The sequence below is a fragment of the Rhinatrema bivittatum genome, chromosome 1 (genome assembly GCF_901001135.1).
Source record: "Rhinatrema bivittatum chromosome 1, aRhiBiv1.1, whole genome shotgun sequence".
NCBI lineage: Eukaryota > Metazoa > Chordata > Amphibia > Gymnophiona > Rhinatrematidae > Rhinatrema > Rhinatrema bivittatum.
The window spans coordinates 690914000-690932895 of record NC_042615.1 but is presented as its reverse complement, the minus strand read 5'-3'; the positions used below and the strand labels follow the sequence as shown (position 1 = coordinate 690932895).

The window sequence follows — 18896 nt, the reverse complement described above, 5'->3', positions numbered from 1 at the left end:
TTTTTACTTTTTTTTTGTCTTTAAAACACAGTCCCAACCCGTGAAGATCCTTAAATCGGGTCACATCCCAAACACCATATCTCATTTCAAAAAATCTAATGAGCCGCTTTCACTTATCTTTTTTATCCAGAGTCCAATTTTACTCACAACCCTGACCCCATTTTAAAAGCCCCTTTCCATACTCTATCATGGAAAAGCAAATTGTGTGTAACTTTGATATTAAGCATCTCTGATTACATATATATATTTTCCCTTTGTTTTACCTTTAAGAAAACATATTCATGAAGCAGTGATATAGTATGAATTGAAGTTAGCTAGCAGAGAAGAAGTAAAAGCAGAAAGGCATAATTGTAAAATCTGTGTCTGTTAAGTGTATTGTGTGTACAATTTCCAGCTGACTCTACTTACATTAAAGAAGCTATCCTTAGAGTTACAGATTCAGTTTCTGAAAAGATCTTTCCATTGTTATGATTAAAAATTTCAGCTCTTGATCTCTATAGGTTTTTCCTTTTTTATTCTCAACTGCAGAAAATAACTTTTACTCTTTCTAGTTAAATGGTGCTCTAGACGAAGCGAGAGCAGAGATTCAAAGACTACATGGTGAGAGACAACGGTTTGAAGGCTCTATGAAGAAAGCATTTATGCGTGGTGTGTGCGCTTTAAATATGGAAACAATGAGCGTGTTTCAAGGCAAAGAAAGCAGAATGGACCATGGTGAGTAGAACACCACAAACTTTTATATTTAAGTTCAAGCCATGAGATAGAAGTGTTAACAGATCACCCTTCTAAATATGAAGAAAATGACATATTGAGCTTGCAGGTCTCTCAAACTTGTTATGAGGAAAACTGCCACAAAATGTGGGTGTTATCCAGAGAATGAAACAGGACTTATTAACTACAAAATATTTTGCATTTTTCAGTTTAACCATCAATTACTGTATTTCTTTAAATAAAGTAGCAGCACTGTCAAATAAGTAGATAATTCAGTTAGCAGATAAATTGGTCATTATGATCCACCTCCATTAAAATTCAACCATATCTTTAGAGGAAAATAGCAGTATTTATAGGTTTTGAAAACTTCTCTTTATTCACTCCCACCATATAAATATAAGTAAATCAGGGCTCAGCCTTATCAGAACTCCATTTACCATCAGGTATCATACTGAAATATGCAAAATGTGAGTACAGTATGAAAAATGGAAGTGAACTTGCGAGAAGATTTTTTTTGTTTTAACAAACCACTATAAGAATGAAGGTATGAAAATACAAGGTGCACACCGTACTATACTGTGGAGTTCTCAGCATGGACCACACAAGATCATGTTTTCAGGATATCTACAATGAATATTCATCAGATATATTTGCATACATATGATCTAAGAACAAGGCTAACTTGCATAGCTTGGTTACCCTGAAAACCAGACATATTGTGGTGCTGCTATACTGTATAAGGGGTCCTTATTGTTTCACTGATTTGGACAACTTAATTTCCTTCAGGTATGTGAAGTATTGCTTCTGTGTGTGTGTTTTTTGTTTGTTTTTTTTTTTTTATAAAGCAAGAATTATCTTTCAAGCAGACATTAGTTGGTATCTCATGGAGTCCTTTCAACCCCTTACCTCTCGTAGGTAATAAAATTGCTGATTGCCCCCATTACTAATGATGATTTTTCCCAGTATTCACTATATAAAAGTACAAAATCTTAAGACTCAATTTGTTGAATATTAGTGTTTTAAAAATGAGAACAGTCATAATAAATTTTCATACTTTTCTGTTCTAAAACGTGTAAAAACAGAGATTAATTTTCAAAACTGCTTGCACATGCCCATATATGCACAAATGGGCGTGTACAAAGTTGCCACAGTATTTTATAACCTGCACACAAACAATCAGGCCAATGCAGTATGGGGCACTCGACCAAGCGCACAGTTAGCCCCCGTTTGGCCGTGCATTTTCGACGCGCTATTTTCACCTCTTATACAGTAAGAGGTAATAGTGCGTGGAAAACGTGCAGCCAAACACACCCCCCCCCCCCCCCGAAATTAATAGCGCCCGCAACATGCAAATACATGTTGAAGAGCCTATTAGTTAGTCACGCGCGATCCAGAAAGTGAAATGTGCAGCCAAGCCACACATTTTACTCTCAGAAATTAATTCCTGCCAGCACCAGGAAAGTGTACAGAAAAGCAGAAAAAACTGCTTTTTCTGTTCACCCTCCAACTTAATATCATAGCGATATTAAGTCGGAGGCCCCAAAAATAAAAAATCTGCCCGCGGGTTGGAAAACGGATGCTCAATTTTGCCGGCGTTCGTTTTCCGAACCCGTGGCTGTCAGCGGATTCGACAACCGATGCAAGTAAAATTAAGCGTTGGCTGTCAAACCCGCTGACAGCCTCCTTATTACCGTGGGCCCTAATGTGCATAACCTTAGTGAATCGCGCGCCCAGGAGAGTAGCCTGGGTGTGCGTCGGGAGAGTGGGCGCTCGCCGGCTCTCCTGCGCGGTTTACTATATCGGCCCGAATATGAGGATACATGCATGCAAATATGCTTGTGTATGTAGAAACCACAAGCTGCACAAGTTTGAATTTATCTGGCTAAGTAATGGCATTTAGCCAAATAAGTCTGAAAGCGCTACTTTTCCATCTAAGTAGGCGCTATATATCTAGCTAAATCTGATAGCTAGATAAGTAGAGCTTTTAGACTTATCTGGCTATCTGACTTAGCAGGATAAGTAGTGTTTTAAGACCTATCCTGCTAAGTAGAGCCTTTTTTAAACATCCGCCTATCTTACATACCTAGATAAGTCCGAAAAACTTTAGTTAAACTAGCAAGTAGCACTTTTCAAACTTTTCTGGCAAATTAGTGCCTATTGCTACTTAGCCGGATATGTGCTGCTACTTATCCGGATAAGTTCAAATTTGTCCAAGTAGCAGCAAAGGAGCTACATAGCCAGATATGTTGAATTTATCCGGATAAGTGTGCATACATGATAAACCTACATTTACTCATGTTGACCCTCCCCAACGCATATCCAGCATAGCTCTCTGCTTCAACGGCAGGGGAGAAAGTCTGATACTTCACGCATATCCAGCATAGCTCTCTGCTTCAACGGCAGGGGGAATGTAGAAAAGTGGATCTATATACAGACAATAACCAACAAGGACTGAATTACATAGTCTGGGTAAACAAAAGCATGGGTGTAGCTTGCTTTTTGCGGCGGTTACTACCCCTAACTAAAGTAGATATTCACTTAGATGCAGTTCCAACACTGCTCTCTACATTAATGGTGGGGTGGAAGGGAAATAGAACCAAAAGGTTACTAAAAGCCAAGAGTAACAGAAGTATGAGAAAAAAAAAAGTCATAGCTTGCTGGGCAGACTGGATGGGCCGTTTGGTCTTCTTCTGCCATCATTTCTATGTTTCTATGTATATACTATTTTACACAAATGCTATTTTTTATGCATGCAACTTTTGAAAATTCACCTTAATGTGTATTAGGGCAAAAAAAGCAGTCTATAAACAAAACCCAGATGAGAAGTAATAGGCCAAGAAATCTATATGTGAATGTTTTGAGGAGTTGGCCAGTGCTCATGCTTTGATATGGAAGTCTTGACTGCCTAGAAATAAAAAAAAAAAAATTCTTGATTAGGTGTGTCAAGCATTTTGAGAATTTTCTGATGTCGCAGTACTTTTTTTTTTTTTTTTTTTTTTTAAATTATCTAAACACTGGTATCTAAACACCAGTTCCCTGGCCATTTTTCCTGCTCTGCTATTAGGAAGAGTAATTTTCAAAGTTTTATTTGTGGGTAAAACAGTGCTTTACCCACAGAAATGGGTTTTTACAAAATCGCTCACTCTAAATGTGGGTAGAATTATCCATATAGGACCTGTAAGCACATACTTTTACCTGCAGTGAGCAGAGGCATTCCTAGGGAGGGTTTTGTGCATCCTTGCATAATTTTTCATTTTTAAAAGTACATATTTTACTTGAAAAAAACTTCATAACACATTAGCAGGTGCATGTAATTTGGGATAATTTTCAAAGGGAAAATACATGCATACTTTCCCTTTGAAAACTTGTGTAAAGTCTATAGGTAATTTACTTTATGTGGTCAGTTACAAAATTACTATTAAATGTGTTTCTCTGTTTTTTATTGTGCTGATAATTCTAATATGCAGCTTTGAATTTTGACTTGCTACTGAATTTATTTGGAAATTTGCAACCTGTAGTCTGGTTTTTACCTAATATAGTAAATGATAGCGGATTAAAAAAAACAAAATGGCCCATACAATCTGCCCAGTTCAGATTCGTTCCCTTTTGTTAGATGTGCATATAAAATTCCCAAATGCTACTCAATATCAACTGTCCCCCTCTGATATCTCTCCCAAGCATGATCCACTCCATCATGATCATCAGAGCCCTGATGAAGACATACCACTGCTGTTTTTTGGGTTGTAACTGCCACTCCATGGAGGTTTCCCCCATTTAAATGTACCACTGATTTTTGGGTTATAACTGCCCCTCCAAAGCCCTCATGCTCCTTACCTCTCCAATGCCCTTTCTCACTTTTCACACCCATTCTGATGCTTTCCCTCACTTTCTCCCTGACTCACTCTGTTCCCCTCTCTCACACACTGCCCGCCCTTTGATCATTTCCACCTTCCAATTTTGGCTTGGAGGTAGGAGGAGATCGGCGGCAGTGCAGCGCATCAGCCCATGTCCTCTTCCTGGTTTGCTGCTTGGAGCCAGAGTGACATGCTTTGAATTGTGCAGCATTATGGTGTCCTGCATGATTCAGTTTTCAACACTGGACCTGAGCAGTAAAGGAGAAGGACACGGTCCGAGGTGCCAAATTGCCATCGTCTTCCTCTTAGCACTAAGCCAGGATCAGTGCAGATGAGGAGGGGAGAGATACACCAGCTGTCACTTCTGCTTCAATGTGGTCCATGGTCTCCTGTGACGATTCTCAGGAACTGACCAAGTCTGTGGCAAGGTTCAGATTGTGTGGTCCTTACTCTAGCAAAGGGAGACCTGAGTCCCTAATGATAGCATTTTCTGATGCTTGGAATACATTGAGGTTTGTTCTTTTGCTGATACCAATGTGCTTCTTTTTATTTCTATAGATCATTCAAATAGAAGGGAGGAATCTGGTCCCAGTTCTTCAGTTCCTTTCCAGTCCCAAACAGCTACCTCAGCTGACTTAAAACCTGCCCAATTTGATCTTTCCGTACCACAAATGACAACTATTGCACCAGAGCCAATTGTAAGTGTTATAGTAGAAATTAAAGTAGTCTTGCAGAGAAGTTGGTTTTCTTAATTTCTTCTTTTTTTTGTAAATATTTGTTCTAATGTTGAATACACAGAGTCCAGTTCATTAATGTTTTACTACCATTTGGCAAAAATCCTTACACTACAGGACAATCATATACTCTGTGCTGTCTATAGAGCACATTATCCCAGGACAAGCAGGATGCTAGTCCTCACATATGGGTGACGTCACTGACGGAGCCCGAACGCGGGAAAACTTCTGTCAAAGTTTCTATAAACTTTTGACTGGCTGCCTGAGGCTACTGAGCATGCCCGGCATGCCATGATATTCCCTGCCACAGGGGTCTCATTCCAGTCTTCGTTTTTCCGCGTGCCCTTTAGCACTGCGGTCCTCGGAGCCCCGTGAGTTCTCTCACAAATTTTCTAAAAAAGTTAGATAAAAATCTAAAGTTTTTCCCACATCGGGTCTCATTCTTGGTTGGAACCGGACGGTGACAAACTTTTTCTCAGAATTCTCATTTTTGGCGCTTCTTTTTCTCAGACTTCTCCTCGACGGCTGTCTGTGTTTTTTCTGCATGGCCTCCGGTTTCAAGAAGTGTTCTTGTAACCGGACCATGTCCATTACAGATCCGCATTCGGAATGTGTAATTTGTCTGGGAGAGAAACATGAAATTTCTTCATGTTCTCAGTGCCAACAAATGACCCCAAAGGGTCGAAAACTTAGGCAGGAAAAGATGGCCCAGGTTTTTCAGTTACAGGCGTTACCATCACCATCGACTTCCACTAAGTCTCCAACTAAAAAAGTTTTACTAAAGAAAAAACATGTCGAGGGATCGGGAGACGCACAGTCATCGACACCATCCTCTGCATCGAAAAGGTCAGTGTTAGAATCCAAACAAAAACATAAACACAAACACCGCCGAACATCATCGATGCCACCATCGACAGAACAGTTACCAAAACGACCAAAAGTCATCGCCTCGGTATCTGCGTTACCCTCGACGTCACCTTCACTGATGACTACACCGGACTTCACAGCTCTCGTCCAACAACTGGTCCTTGATGCTTTAAAAAAGCAACTTCCGGCGTCATCGCCGATGCCGGTGGAAACACCGATGCCGACATTACCGCCGATGCCGACCACAACTTCGAGCACAGCGGGACCGCTGATACCATATGTTGGTACTACATCATCGATACCATCCACCTCCATCTACCTCCGTCGATAGCACTGACTTCCAGAATACCAATATCAGAATTCACCTTCCTCTCCACCTCAACGACACCCCTGTCATTGATGAGCAGATCACTGCCTCTTTATACCACTGCTTCCACCGCTCCATACCTTCCCAAAAAGGTACCTCACTCTCAAATATCTACTAAAAGACCATCATTCATATCAAAACCACAAATCTCTGAAGATAGGTCTTTGCAGGATATTATAAACAAAAGATATAATGACTTACTATCTTCCTTACCAACTGCACCAGAATATATTCCACCTGCACATTCACCATCAGATGATCCTTTACCAGGACCTTCTGGGATACATCTATCTCAAAAGGTCACACCACCTCATCAACAAACTCCTTATGATTCCTGGTCTGACACAGATACCGAACCATCATCAGAGGAGTTTGTCGGATCCGTCTCCGCCACCTGCTTCAAAGCAGTCACCACAGGAAGACTTTACTTTCCAGTCATTTGTCCAGGAAATGGCAGATAATATCCCTTTTCAGTTGCATACCGAACAGGACAATAGACAACAAACTCTAGAAGTTCTTCAGTTTGTTGATCCCCCCCTAAGCACACTCTTGCTATACCTGTCCATGACATATTACTGCAATTGCAACAACGTCTTTGGGAGCATCCTTGTTCAGTCCCGGCAGTGAACAAACGCATAGAATCTACATATCTAGTGCAACCTTCTTCTGCATACCAAAAAACACAGCTTCCCCACAACTTGGTAGTTGTAGAATCAGCCCAAAAGAAATCTCGACGGACAAGGGCCCATTCATCAGTCCCTCCAAGGAAAGACAATCTGTTCCTTGACCAACTAGGACGAAAAGTATACCAAGGAGCAATGCTGAATTCCAAAATATCAGCATACCCACCTGTACATGACGCAGTACCACAGAAACTTGTGGAAGCAGATAGAAGAATTTGTGCCCTCTTTACCAACACAGTATCAAGAAGCTGCACAAGCTATTATACAAAAAGGATTTAATGCAGGCAAACATGAAGTTCGAGCCGCATATGACAGCTATGACACCGCCTCACGAGTGGCCGCATCTGGAATAGCTGCAAGACGCTGGGCCTGGCTTAAAGCATCTGAATTAAGACCAGAAGTACAAGACAAACAGGTTGATCTTGCCTGCCTGGGGGATAACCTATTTGGTTCAAAAGTACAGGATGCTGTCTCCCAATTACGGGAGCATACAGAAACGCTAAGGCAGCTATCCGCGATGCCACAGGACCCTTCTATGCATACCACCAGACGGCCACGAAGGGATACCAGAAGACCATTCTTCCGACAGCGCAAATATTACCCCCCAGTGTCTAGACCGAGACCACCTAGATCTCAGCTAAGGCCTCAACAACGGCAACAAAGAACTCAAAGACCAGCACCAGCCCCTCAAACTGGACCTGCCACTGGCTTTTGAAATTATACCCGGAGAACAGAGCCCACATGCCAATCCTTACCCAACTCTACCAGTAGGCGGAAGATTACAACAATTTTACATCAATTGGACATCGATAACGTCAGACCAATGGGTCCTATCTATCATCCACAAAGGATACCATCTCAATTTCAAATCAATCCCTCCAGATTTTCCACCAAAGCCTTCTCATCTTACTGAAGATCACACTCTTCACCTTCAAATAGAATTATCCACCCTTCTGAGTGCCAGGGTAATTCAAAAAGTACCCCGGGCCCAGCAGGGCAGAGGATTCTACTCCCGCTACTTCCTCACTCCAAAGAAAACCGGAGGCCTTCGTCCCATACTAGACCTCAGAAATCTCAACAAATTTCTAAAAAGAGAAAAATTCAGCATGATATCCTTGGGCATCATGCTTCCACTCCTTCAACAAGGAGATTGGCTCTGTTCTCTGGACCTTCAAGATGCTTACGCTCACATCCCAATTTTTCCCCCTCATCGCAAGTATCTATGCTTCATGGTAGGAAATCAACACTTCCAATACAGAGTTCTACCATTCGGTCTTGCCTCTGCTCCCAGAGTATTCACGAAATGTCTAGCAGTAATAGCTGCACATTTACACAAACAAAGGTGTTCATGTCTTTCCATATCTAGACGATTGGCTCATAAGAAGTCAGTCCCAAGAAGGAGCTATAACTTCTCGGAATCACACAATTGCAGTACTTCACAACATGGGATTTCTCATCAACTACCCAAAATCCCATCTACTTCCTTCTCATCTTCTCCAATTCATAGGAGCAGAGTTAAACACTATCATCGCAAAAGCCTTTCTACCAAGCGATCAAGCAGAAACGCTAAACCTCTTGGCAAAGTCGTTACATTCTCAAAAACAAGTAACAGCTCACCAAGTACTAACACTATTAGGCCACATGGCTTCCACAGTTCACGTCACTCCTATGGCAAGACTCGCCATGGGAGTAACCCAATGGACCTTAAAATCACAATGGATTCAAGCCATTCAACCCTTGCACTCTCCAATCCAAATCACACAACAACTTCGTTCATCTCTCCTTTGGTGGATGGACAAGGGCAATTTACGCAAGGGACAGCACTTCCAACAGCCAGTCCCACAAGTAACGTTAACTACAGATGCGTCCACCTTGGGTTGGGGAGCTCATATAGACAATCTCCAAACTCAGGGAACATGGACAAAACTCGAAGCAATGTTTCAAATCAATTTCCTAGAACTTCGAGCTATACGTTATGCACTTCATGCGTTCAAGGACTGCCTTTCACACACGACTTTTCTGATCCAAACGGACAACACAGTAGCCATGTGGTACATCAACAAACAGGGAGGTACGAGCTCTTATCTCCTCTGTCAAGAAGCCGCACAGATTTGGGGATGGGCCCTGAACCATTCAATGTTCCTCCATGCCAGCTATCTTGCAGGCATTCAAAATGTGGTGGCGGATCGCCTCAGTCGTCAATTCCAACCACACGAGTGGTCCCTGGATCCCTCAATAGCGACCAGGATATTTCAGCGTTGGGGTCAACCAACGATAGACCTGTTTGCGTCACATCTGAATCACAAAGTGGACAATTTCTGTTCTCTACACAAACAGAAGAACGAGCCAGCCAAGGACGCCTTTGCTCGCCCTTGGAACTCAGGCCTACTATACGCGTATCCTCCAATACCACTTATAACCAAAACTCTAGTGAAGTTACGACAAGACAAAGGGTCCATGATACTCATAGCCCCCTATTGGCCTCGACAAGTATGGTTTCCCACACTTCTAGAACTCTGTCAGGGATCCCATTCGTCTGGGAGTAGCTCCCACTCTCATAACTCAGGATCAGGGCCGGTTGCGCCATCCCAACCTCCACTCCCTAGCCCTAACAGCATGGATGTTGAAAGCTTAATCTTACAACCACTTAATCTTTCCTCCAAAATATCTCAAGTGATTATAGCTTCACGTAAACCTTCCACACGAAAGAACTATTCTTCTAAATGGAAGAGATTCACTGGGTGGTGCAGGCAAAATACTATTAATCCTTTCACCTGCTCCACTACTTCTCTTCTAGACTATTATTACCATCTTTCAGAATCTGGTCTCCAGACTTCATCTGTAAGAGTTCACTTAAGTGCAATCTCTGCTTACCATAACAAAATAGGAGATGCACCAATATCTACACAACCTCTTATCACCAGGTTCATGAGAGGTTTAACACAACTTAAACCACCAATTCGACCTCCAGTCACATCATGGGACCTGAACTTGGTTTTAACAAGACTCATGCGTTCCCCTTTCGAACCCATAGATTCTTGTGATCTAAAATTTCTCACATGGAAAACTATCTTCCTCATAGCCATTACATCAGCTAGGAGAGTAAGTGAGTTACAAGCACTGGTCACATATGAACCTTACACTAGGTTTCTACATGACAGAGTGGTTCTCCGAACACATCCAAAATTCCTTCCCAAGGTAGTTACGGAATTCCACTTGAATCAATCCATAGTTTTACCCACATTCTTTCCAAGGCCTCATTCTCATCAAGGAGAATGAGCCTTACACACCTTGGACTGCAAACGTGCATTGTCGTTCTACATAAACCGCACAGCAGTCCATAGAAAATCTAAACAACTTTTTGTTTCTTATGACCCAAACAAATCAGGTAAAGCTGTGGGTAAACAAACCTTATCAAACTGGCTAGCAGATTGCATACAATTTTGTTATGGACAAGCGGGCCTTCCTCTCCAAGGGCGAGTAACGGCACATGCAGTTAGAGCAATGTCAACCTCAGTAGCACACTACCGTTCAGTGCCAATCCTTGACATCTGTAAAAGCTGCAACATGGAGTTCTCTTCACACCTTTGCAGCTCACTATTGTCTAGACAAAGAAGGAAGACAAGATTCAGCATACGGACAATCCGTTCTAAAGAACTTGTTTCCAGTGTAATCCCAACTCCTACATCCAACCTGCTGGGATATTCGGCTGATTCATTTCATCAACAATACTTCACTGTTGACTCAATCACAAATGACTCAGCCTCTAGCTTGCTAATCACCCATATGTGAGGACTAGCATCCTGCTTGTCCTGGGATAAAGCAAAATTGCTTACCTTGTAATAGGTGTTATCCCAGGACAGCAGGATGTAGTCCTCACGAAACCCACCCGCCACCCCGCGGAGTTGGGTCCGATACATTTTATTATTTTATTTTTTGCTAAAGCTTATTGCTACATACAAGACTGGAGTTGAGACCCCTGTGGCAGGGAATATCATGGCATGCCAGGCATGCTGAGTAGCCTCAGGCAGCCAGTCAAAAATTTATAGAAACTTTGACAGAAGTTTTCCCGCGTTCGAGCTCCGTCAGTGACGTCACCCATATGTGAGGACTACATCCTGCTGTCTTGGGATAACACCTATTACAAGGTAAGCAATTTTGCTTTGTAAAATCCAAATTTCCTTAAGATAGCCCCCATTAAATAACTGCAAGCATGTTCTTCTAAAATGGTCCTGTTTCACACTGAAACATTATTATCCCAGGACAAGAAGGCTGCTAGTCCTCACATATAGGTGACGTCACTGACTGAGCCCTATCACAGAAAACTTTGTCAAAGTTTCTAGAAACTTTTGACTGGCACACTGAGCCCACTGAGCATGCCCAGCATGCCATGATCCCTCGAGCCACAGGGGGTCTCCCTTCAGTCTTCGTTTTTCCACGCTGCAGGAGCAATAGCTGGAGCCCTTTGTGAATTTTTTCACACAACTCAGTCTAAAACACAGATTAAAATATCACTTTTCTCATCCCCACATCGGGGTCTCTCTTCAACCACCGGCTGGTGAGTAGAATTTTCGTTTCCGACTCTATTTGAGTTCACAACATTTTTAGTCATATAACCATCGACTGCTGTCTCGGTTATCATGGCTACCGGTTTTAAAAAAAAGTCCCAAATGTAATCGAGCGATGTCGATTACTGATCTACACCTTGAGTGTGTACTTTGGGTCAATCCCATGACGTCTCGTCGTGCCCAAAATGTGTGGAAATGACCGCTAAAGGTCGAAAAGCATGTCAGGAAAAGATGGAACACCTTTTCCACATCCAGCTATTACCTTCTACGTCGACATCCATCCATTCGTCTCTGGCCGGAGCGTCGAAAAAGCTGGTTATTAAAAAGCGTTGACTAGAGGGCTCGGGAGACCGGTCATCACCGACCCCCCATCTGCGGCATCGACGAAGTCAGCATCCGGGCTTGAAAAAGCCACAGAACATCGCATAAAACATCGACATCAGCATCTACATTCTTAGATTCCGGATGCCCTGTTATCACCGGAGCAGCCTGGAACCAAGAGACCTCGTCTACAAGAGACACAGAGGCCTTCTACACCAAGGCGTTCCCCACCCCTAGAGGTGCCGGACATCGAGCCACCACAGGGCCCTGTGGTAGAGCCAATGATGCCTTCACTGCCACCATGTATAGCTGCTCTGCCTGCATCAGCTATTATGGAGGAACTGAGCGGATTCATCCGCCAGGCTGTGCAAGAAGCGTTCCAGGAATGCCGACCATCGACACTGATCACTCCTACAATACCGATACCCTCGCCAAAGTCGACACCATTGCCGGTGCAGTCACCGAAGACAGGACAAGCACCGATGCCATCAACATTGCCGATGCCAGTACCCATACCGGGGGCTCCAATGCAACCAGATGTTTTGATCTATAAACCGCTCATGGAAAAACTCAGTGCCCTCATCTGTGCTAAACCATCTCAACCTATTCCTGCTAAGCCAGCAGATATAGGAGATACCTTTGGTCAGTTCCCACTCGATGAACCTCAGCCAGGACCTTCAGGACTTTTCAGACCAGTGGTTCCATCAGTACCACCGAGGTCTTCTCCTACTTCTCCTTCCAAACATGCACCATATGACTCCTGGGAGAATAGAAATACAGATTCCGCATCGGAAAGTTTCATGTCTGAACGATCTCCTCCTGAAGGAAGAAAAAAGTCCCCACCAGAAGACTTATCCTTCACCACCTTCATAAAAGATATGTTCGAATCGTTTCGTACAAGACACTAGTTTAGCTGCAGCGTAAAGTAATAATTTTAATGGCTGCAGATTAGATTTAGGTAGACCTAACAATAGACTATTACAATATTCTAAATGCGGAAAGATAATAGCTCGCATTACAGTAAGAAAATCAGAATTAAACAACAAATGGCGAAGAAAGATAGCAAACATAATTTGAAAAACCCAGATTTAACAATGGCTTTAATCTGAGCTTTGAATGAAAACGTAGCATCAAGAAAGGCACCGAGACTTTTAATAAGTTTGTTCAGAGCAAAAGAGGAGTTATCCAACCTAATGGTGTCTATGTAAGGTGTAGCTCCTTAAAGATGTCATGGACTGGAACAGCCACCATTTCCTTAGAGGCATCCAAAAATTGCAGAATTTCCAGCATCTTGTGATGAGAATCACAAGATGCTAAGAATCTTAAGGGCCGATTCCACCACCACTGACTGACTGAGGAAGCTGACAGTGATCAAACCCCCTGGTGGGTTGGACCAAATAGACTAGCTCCTTAAAGATGTCATGGACTGGAACAGCCACCATTTCCTTAGAGGCATCCAAAAATTGGTAAAAGGACCGCCATGGATATTGCCTGGGAGGTTTTTTGCTGAAAGGCTGAGCATCCAAAGTGCTGCCTGACAACTGTTGAAAAGTTTTGTGATGGTCCTTCAGTTGGGTCACTGCCTCTTTAATCCTATCCCCGAAAAGGTTCTCGCCTATATGAGTAAAAACTCTGTATTTTTGTATTGAGAGAAAGCTTGTTTTGATTTAGCCATTGTTTGATAGTAGTTAAACATAGATTAGGTGATTCTCATCACAAGATGCTGGAAATTCTGCAATTTTTGGATGCCTCTAAGGAAATGGTGGCTGTTCCAGTCCATGACATCTTTAAGGAGCTAGTCACCGGGCTCTGGGATCACCCCATCTCCATTCCTCCTGTGAACTGGAAGATGGATGTAATCTATTTGGTCCAACCCACCAGGGGGTTTGATCACTGTCAGCTTCCTCATCAGTCAGTGGTGGTGGAATCGGCCCTTAAGAAGGCAAAGAGTCTTCGCACTCATGCCTTGGCACCCCCAGGCCAGGAGCACAGGGCTCTGGATGCTCTTAGTCGCCGGGTGTTCCAGGGCTCAATGTTAGCAGCTGGGATTGCTTGTTATCAGCTGTATACGGGGCAGTACTCCAGGAACCTCTGGAAATAAGCCCAAGAGTTGGGGGAATTTCTCCAGCAGCAATTCCAGGAGGACTTTCAGGAAATAGTTCAGCAAAGCCTGGACTGTGATAAACACGAAGTCCGTTCTGCGTACGACGTCTTCGAGGCAGCTATGAGAGTTGCCGCCACAGGCACTGGGGGTCATGTATGGCTTGGCTGTATGCCTCTGACTTGCGCCCTGAAGTCCAAGACCGTCTGGCAGATCTGCCCTATATAGGCGAGAACCTTTTCGGGGATAGGATTAAAGAGGCAGTGACCCAACTGAAGGACCATCGCAAAACCTTTCAACAGTTGTCAGCCAGCACTTTGGATGCTCAGCCTTTCAGCAAAAAACCTCCCAGGCAATATCCATGGCGGTCCTTTTACCAGCCACGCAAGTACTACCCACCGGCCTTTAGGTCGAGACCTCAGTGGGCTCTGACAAGGCCAAGGACGCTGCAACCTCATATGTCCCTCCCGGCTCCTGCCCCACTGCCAAACCCCGTTGCAGAATTTGACTGGCGGCCAAGGAGTTTGAGCCAGCCAACCCTGCCCCAGAGTACCAATCTCCCTGTAGGGGGGCCGCCTACAGTTGTTTGCAGATCGATGGACATCAGTCACCTCAGACCTCTGGGTTCTGTCCACCGTGAGGCAGGGATACAAGTTGCATTTCCAACTAACTCTACCCCATTCTCCTCCATGTCCCCAGTGGGAAAGCATAGAGAACCAGCAGATACTCAGAGTAGAGTTATGTACCCTCTTAATGGCTCGAGTGGTTGAACCAGTCCTGCCAGGCCAACAGGGAGATGGGTTCTACTCCAGGTATTTCCTGATTCCCAAGAAAACTGGTGACCTTCACCCCCTTCTGGATCTAAGGGCATTGAACCAGTTTCTTGTCAGAGAGAAGTTCAAGATGGTCTTGTTGGGTACTTTGATTCCCCTTTTCAAGGCTGGGGACTGGCTCTGCTCCCTCGATCTCAGACACATACGCCCATACCCCCATTTTTCCAGCAGATCGGAGGTACCTATTATTCCTGATAGAGGAGGAACACTACCAGTACCGCATACTGCCCTTCAGCCTAGCGTCGGCGCCCAGTGTTTTCACCAAATGCCTGGCGGTAGTGGTGGCCTCTCTTCGGAGGCGAGGGGTTCATGTCTTCCCTTACCTTGACAATTGGCTTATCAAGAGCAACTCCAGGCAGGGGATGCTGTGTTCCCTGCAAGTCAAAATACGTGCCTTGGAAAATCTGAGATTTCTTATCAACTATCCAAAATCCCATCTGCAGCTATCGCTACAACTGGACTTCATCAGGGCCAGGCTGGACACTGTCCAGAAAAAGGCCTTTCTGCCTCAGGACAGGGCGGAGACCCTTGCTGCCCTTACTCAGGTAGTCTCCAGTTGCTCCCATGTCTCAGCACACCAGTTCCTATGACTTCTGGGTCATATGGCAATGACGGTACACATTATTCCGTTTGCTTGGCTTCTCATGCACAGGGCTCAGTGGACATTATGTTCCCAGTAGTGTCAAGCCACCCAGGATCTGCAGGCTCGTATCCTGATCACCACTCTCATTCGGCAATCGCTCGTATGGTGGGCAGTCCCATCCAATTTGGAGCACAGAATGCCCTTCTGGAGCCCGCAGCCCCAAATTGTCCTCACCACAGAACCGTCTCACATGGATTGGGGAGCCCATGTTGCAGACCTCCACACTCAGTGTCTTTGGTCTTTGCAGGAGACGCAGTCCCAAATAAATTTCCTGGAGGTTACAGGCGATCCAGTATGACCTGAAGGCATTCAGAGAGCACTTGCACAACAAAGTGGTCCTGATTCAGACAGACAGTCAGGTGTGAAGAGGAATCTGAACATGCAGGGAGGAACAGGGTCATTTGTTCTGGCAGGAAGCAGTCGAGATCTGGGTGTGGGCCCTCAAGAATGGTATTCTCCTCTGGACTGTGTATCTCCCTGGGACGGACAATGTCCTAGTGGACTCCTTTTGTTGGGTTTTCCAACCTCACAAGTGGTCCTTCAATCAAGAGGTAGTGAACTGCATCTTTCACTTGTGGGAGACCCCAAACGTGGACCTGTTGCTTCCCCAGAAAACAAGAAAGTGGATAGTTTCTGCTCCCTGGGCTGGGCGAGCCAAGGATCTGTGTCAGATGCCTTTTCACTTCACTGGGGTTCGGTCTGCTGTATGCTTATCCCCCCCTCCCCTTCCACTTATCTCAAAAACACTCCAAAAGCTCCAGCAGGACCGATGTAACATGATCCCAGTCGCACCTTTTTGGCTTCGCCAGGTCTGGTTCACACTTCTACGGGAGCTGGCATCATGCCCTCTGATCCGGTTGGGGACTGCTCTGGACCTGATCTCTCAAGACCAGGGTAGGCTCCACCACCCCAACCTCCAAGCCCTGTCACTCACTGCTTGGATGTTGACCAGGTGACTATACAGGTTCTGGGCCTTTTGGAAGGTGTATCTCAAGTCCTCTTGGAGTCCAGAAAATCCTCCATGAGAAAATTTTACAATCTCAAGTGGAAGCAGTTTTCGGCTTGGTGTGTTGGGCATGGTCTTGTTCCCCACTGCAGCTTTTGGGCTACCTATTGCACCTCTCCAAGAATGGTCTGCAGACCACTTTGAAGGTTCACCTTAGTGTCATCGGAGCATACCATCAGGGGAGAGATGGTACCTCTATTTCCACCCACCCGCTTGTGGGGCAGTTCATGCGGGGCTTGTTGCAGCTTAAGCCTCCCACTTGGCCTCCAGTGGTCTCCTGGGACCTCAATGTAGTCCTGTCCCAGCTCATGAAGACTCCATTTGAGCGTTGCGATCTTGCAATCTGAAGTACCTATCCTGGAAGGTCATCTTCTTGGTAGCAGTTAACTCAGCGCTCAGGGTCAGTGAACCGCAAGATCTAGTGTAGTACTCCCCTTATACCAAATTTTATCATGATAAGGTGGTTTTATGTATGTATCCGAAGTTCCTTCCTAAGGTGGTCTAGGAGAGTTCCATCTCAATCAGTCCATTGTCCTGCCTTCCTTTTTTCCAAGACCGTATACTCACCAGGGTGAACGGGCACTACATATTCTGGCTTGTAAAAGGGCTCTGGTCTTTTATCTGAAACGGACGGCACCTCACCACCTGTCCACTCAACGTTTTGTCTCCTTCAACAAAAACAGGTTGGGAGCACAGTGTCTAAGCAAACTTTATCCCACTGGCTAGCGAACTGTATTTCCTTCTGCTATACTTAAGCGGGCTTGCAGCTTAAAGGTCACATCAAGGTTCATTCCATTCGGGCCATGTCAGTTTCGGTTGTTCACTTGCGTGCCATCCCCATTCACGAGATATGCAGGGCGGCAACCTGGAGTTCCCTCCACACGTTTGCCTCTCATTATTGTCTGGATAAGGATGGCCTATGTGACAGTCACTTTGGATAGTCAGTCCTCTATAATCTTTTTCAGCCATGAAACCCCAACTCTTCCTACCGTGGGCCCTGTCCTTGGGTGCAGGCTTGCTCCCCTAGTTATAGCAGCTCTAGTTGTTGTGCACATTGGTACCTGTTCTATGCTGCACATGTTGGGAGCAGCCTGGAGCGACATAATCAACTATGTGTGAGGACTACCATCCTGCTTGTCCTTGGAGAAAGCAGAGTTGCTTACCTGTAACAGGTGTTCTCCAAGGACAGCAGGATGGTAGTCCTCATGAAACCTGCTCGCCACCCCACAGAGTTGGGTTTCTTTTGGTTTATTTTAATTTTCGCGAATCCCTTCTTATAAGACTAAAGAGGGACCCTGCATGGATTCTTGGTTAGCAGCATGCTCAGTGTGTCTGTCAAAGTTTCCTGTGCCAGGCTCCATCTGATAATGTCACCCTTGTGTGAGGACTAACATCCTGCTGTCCTTGGAGAACACCTGTTACAGGTCAGCAACTCTGCTTTCTATAGGTACACAGAAAATAGGCAGAGTAGTTTGTTCCAATTGGTAGTTGCAGTTATACTCCTTATCCTATCTGTGGCCACCCTTAAAGCACATAGGCTGAGGACTCCCAGGCAGAGAAACTTGAAGAATGCTCCTTTTTCAAGCAGTCTCTTCACCTTTCAGGTTTGTTCTAGTTTGAGGCCCTTGCTTGTCCACATGGCTGGCATGACTTGTGGCCAATATAACAGAGTAGCTGTCCTATAGGATTCATCTCCTATGGTGTTTGAGCATTTTTTTTTTATATTTATATTTTAATGAATTTTAAACAATTACAATCAAGAAAACACTTCTTGTTTGAAACAAATACAAATCAAGTACGTCAAAGAAATGTAACTATATTTGCATACAACATTTGTATCATAAATCAAAGTTGACAATCCGAGATCTAAGTTTTAATCCTCAGGAATTCTGTATCTAAACAGATTTAAAAGAAAATGAAACTTTAGCACTGTGATAATATCATCAATAAACAAATCATATGTCAGATTTCCCTAATCTATTGGGGATGAACTTTCAGGCATTAATTTTTTCCCCACCAGAAATGCTGTAAGCTGGTTTGGATGAAAGAAAACATAAGATAAACTTTGATATTTAACTAAACATTTGCAAGGAAACTTTAACAGAAAAATTGCACCAATTTCCAAAACTCTTGGTCTCAAAATTAGGAATTGCTTCCTTCTTTTTTGAGTACTTTTAGAAAGATCGGGAAATATATTCACCTTATAAC

General features: G+C 44.2%; 1 protein-coding gene across 4 annotated transcripts in view; it reads left to right on the top strand.

Moving 5' to 3' along the window:
- Positions 1 to 18896, top strand: part of POC5 (POC5 centriolar protein) — a 189089-nt gene that overhangs the window by 151372 nt on the left and 18821 nt on the right. For all 4 annotated transcript variants that reach the window (XM_029575225.1, XM_029575207.1, XM_029575232.1 and 1 more), the window contains 2 exons: positions 552 to 714; positions 5124 to 5263. In XM_029575225.1, coding sequence (XP_029431085.1) covers positions 552 to 714; positions 5124 to 5263 — 303 coding nt within the window. The remainder of the gene's footprint in view (positions 1 to 551; positions 715 to 5123; positions 5264 to 18896) is intronic.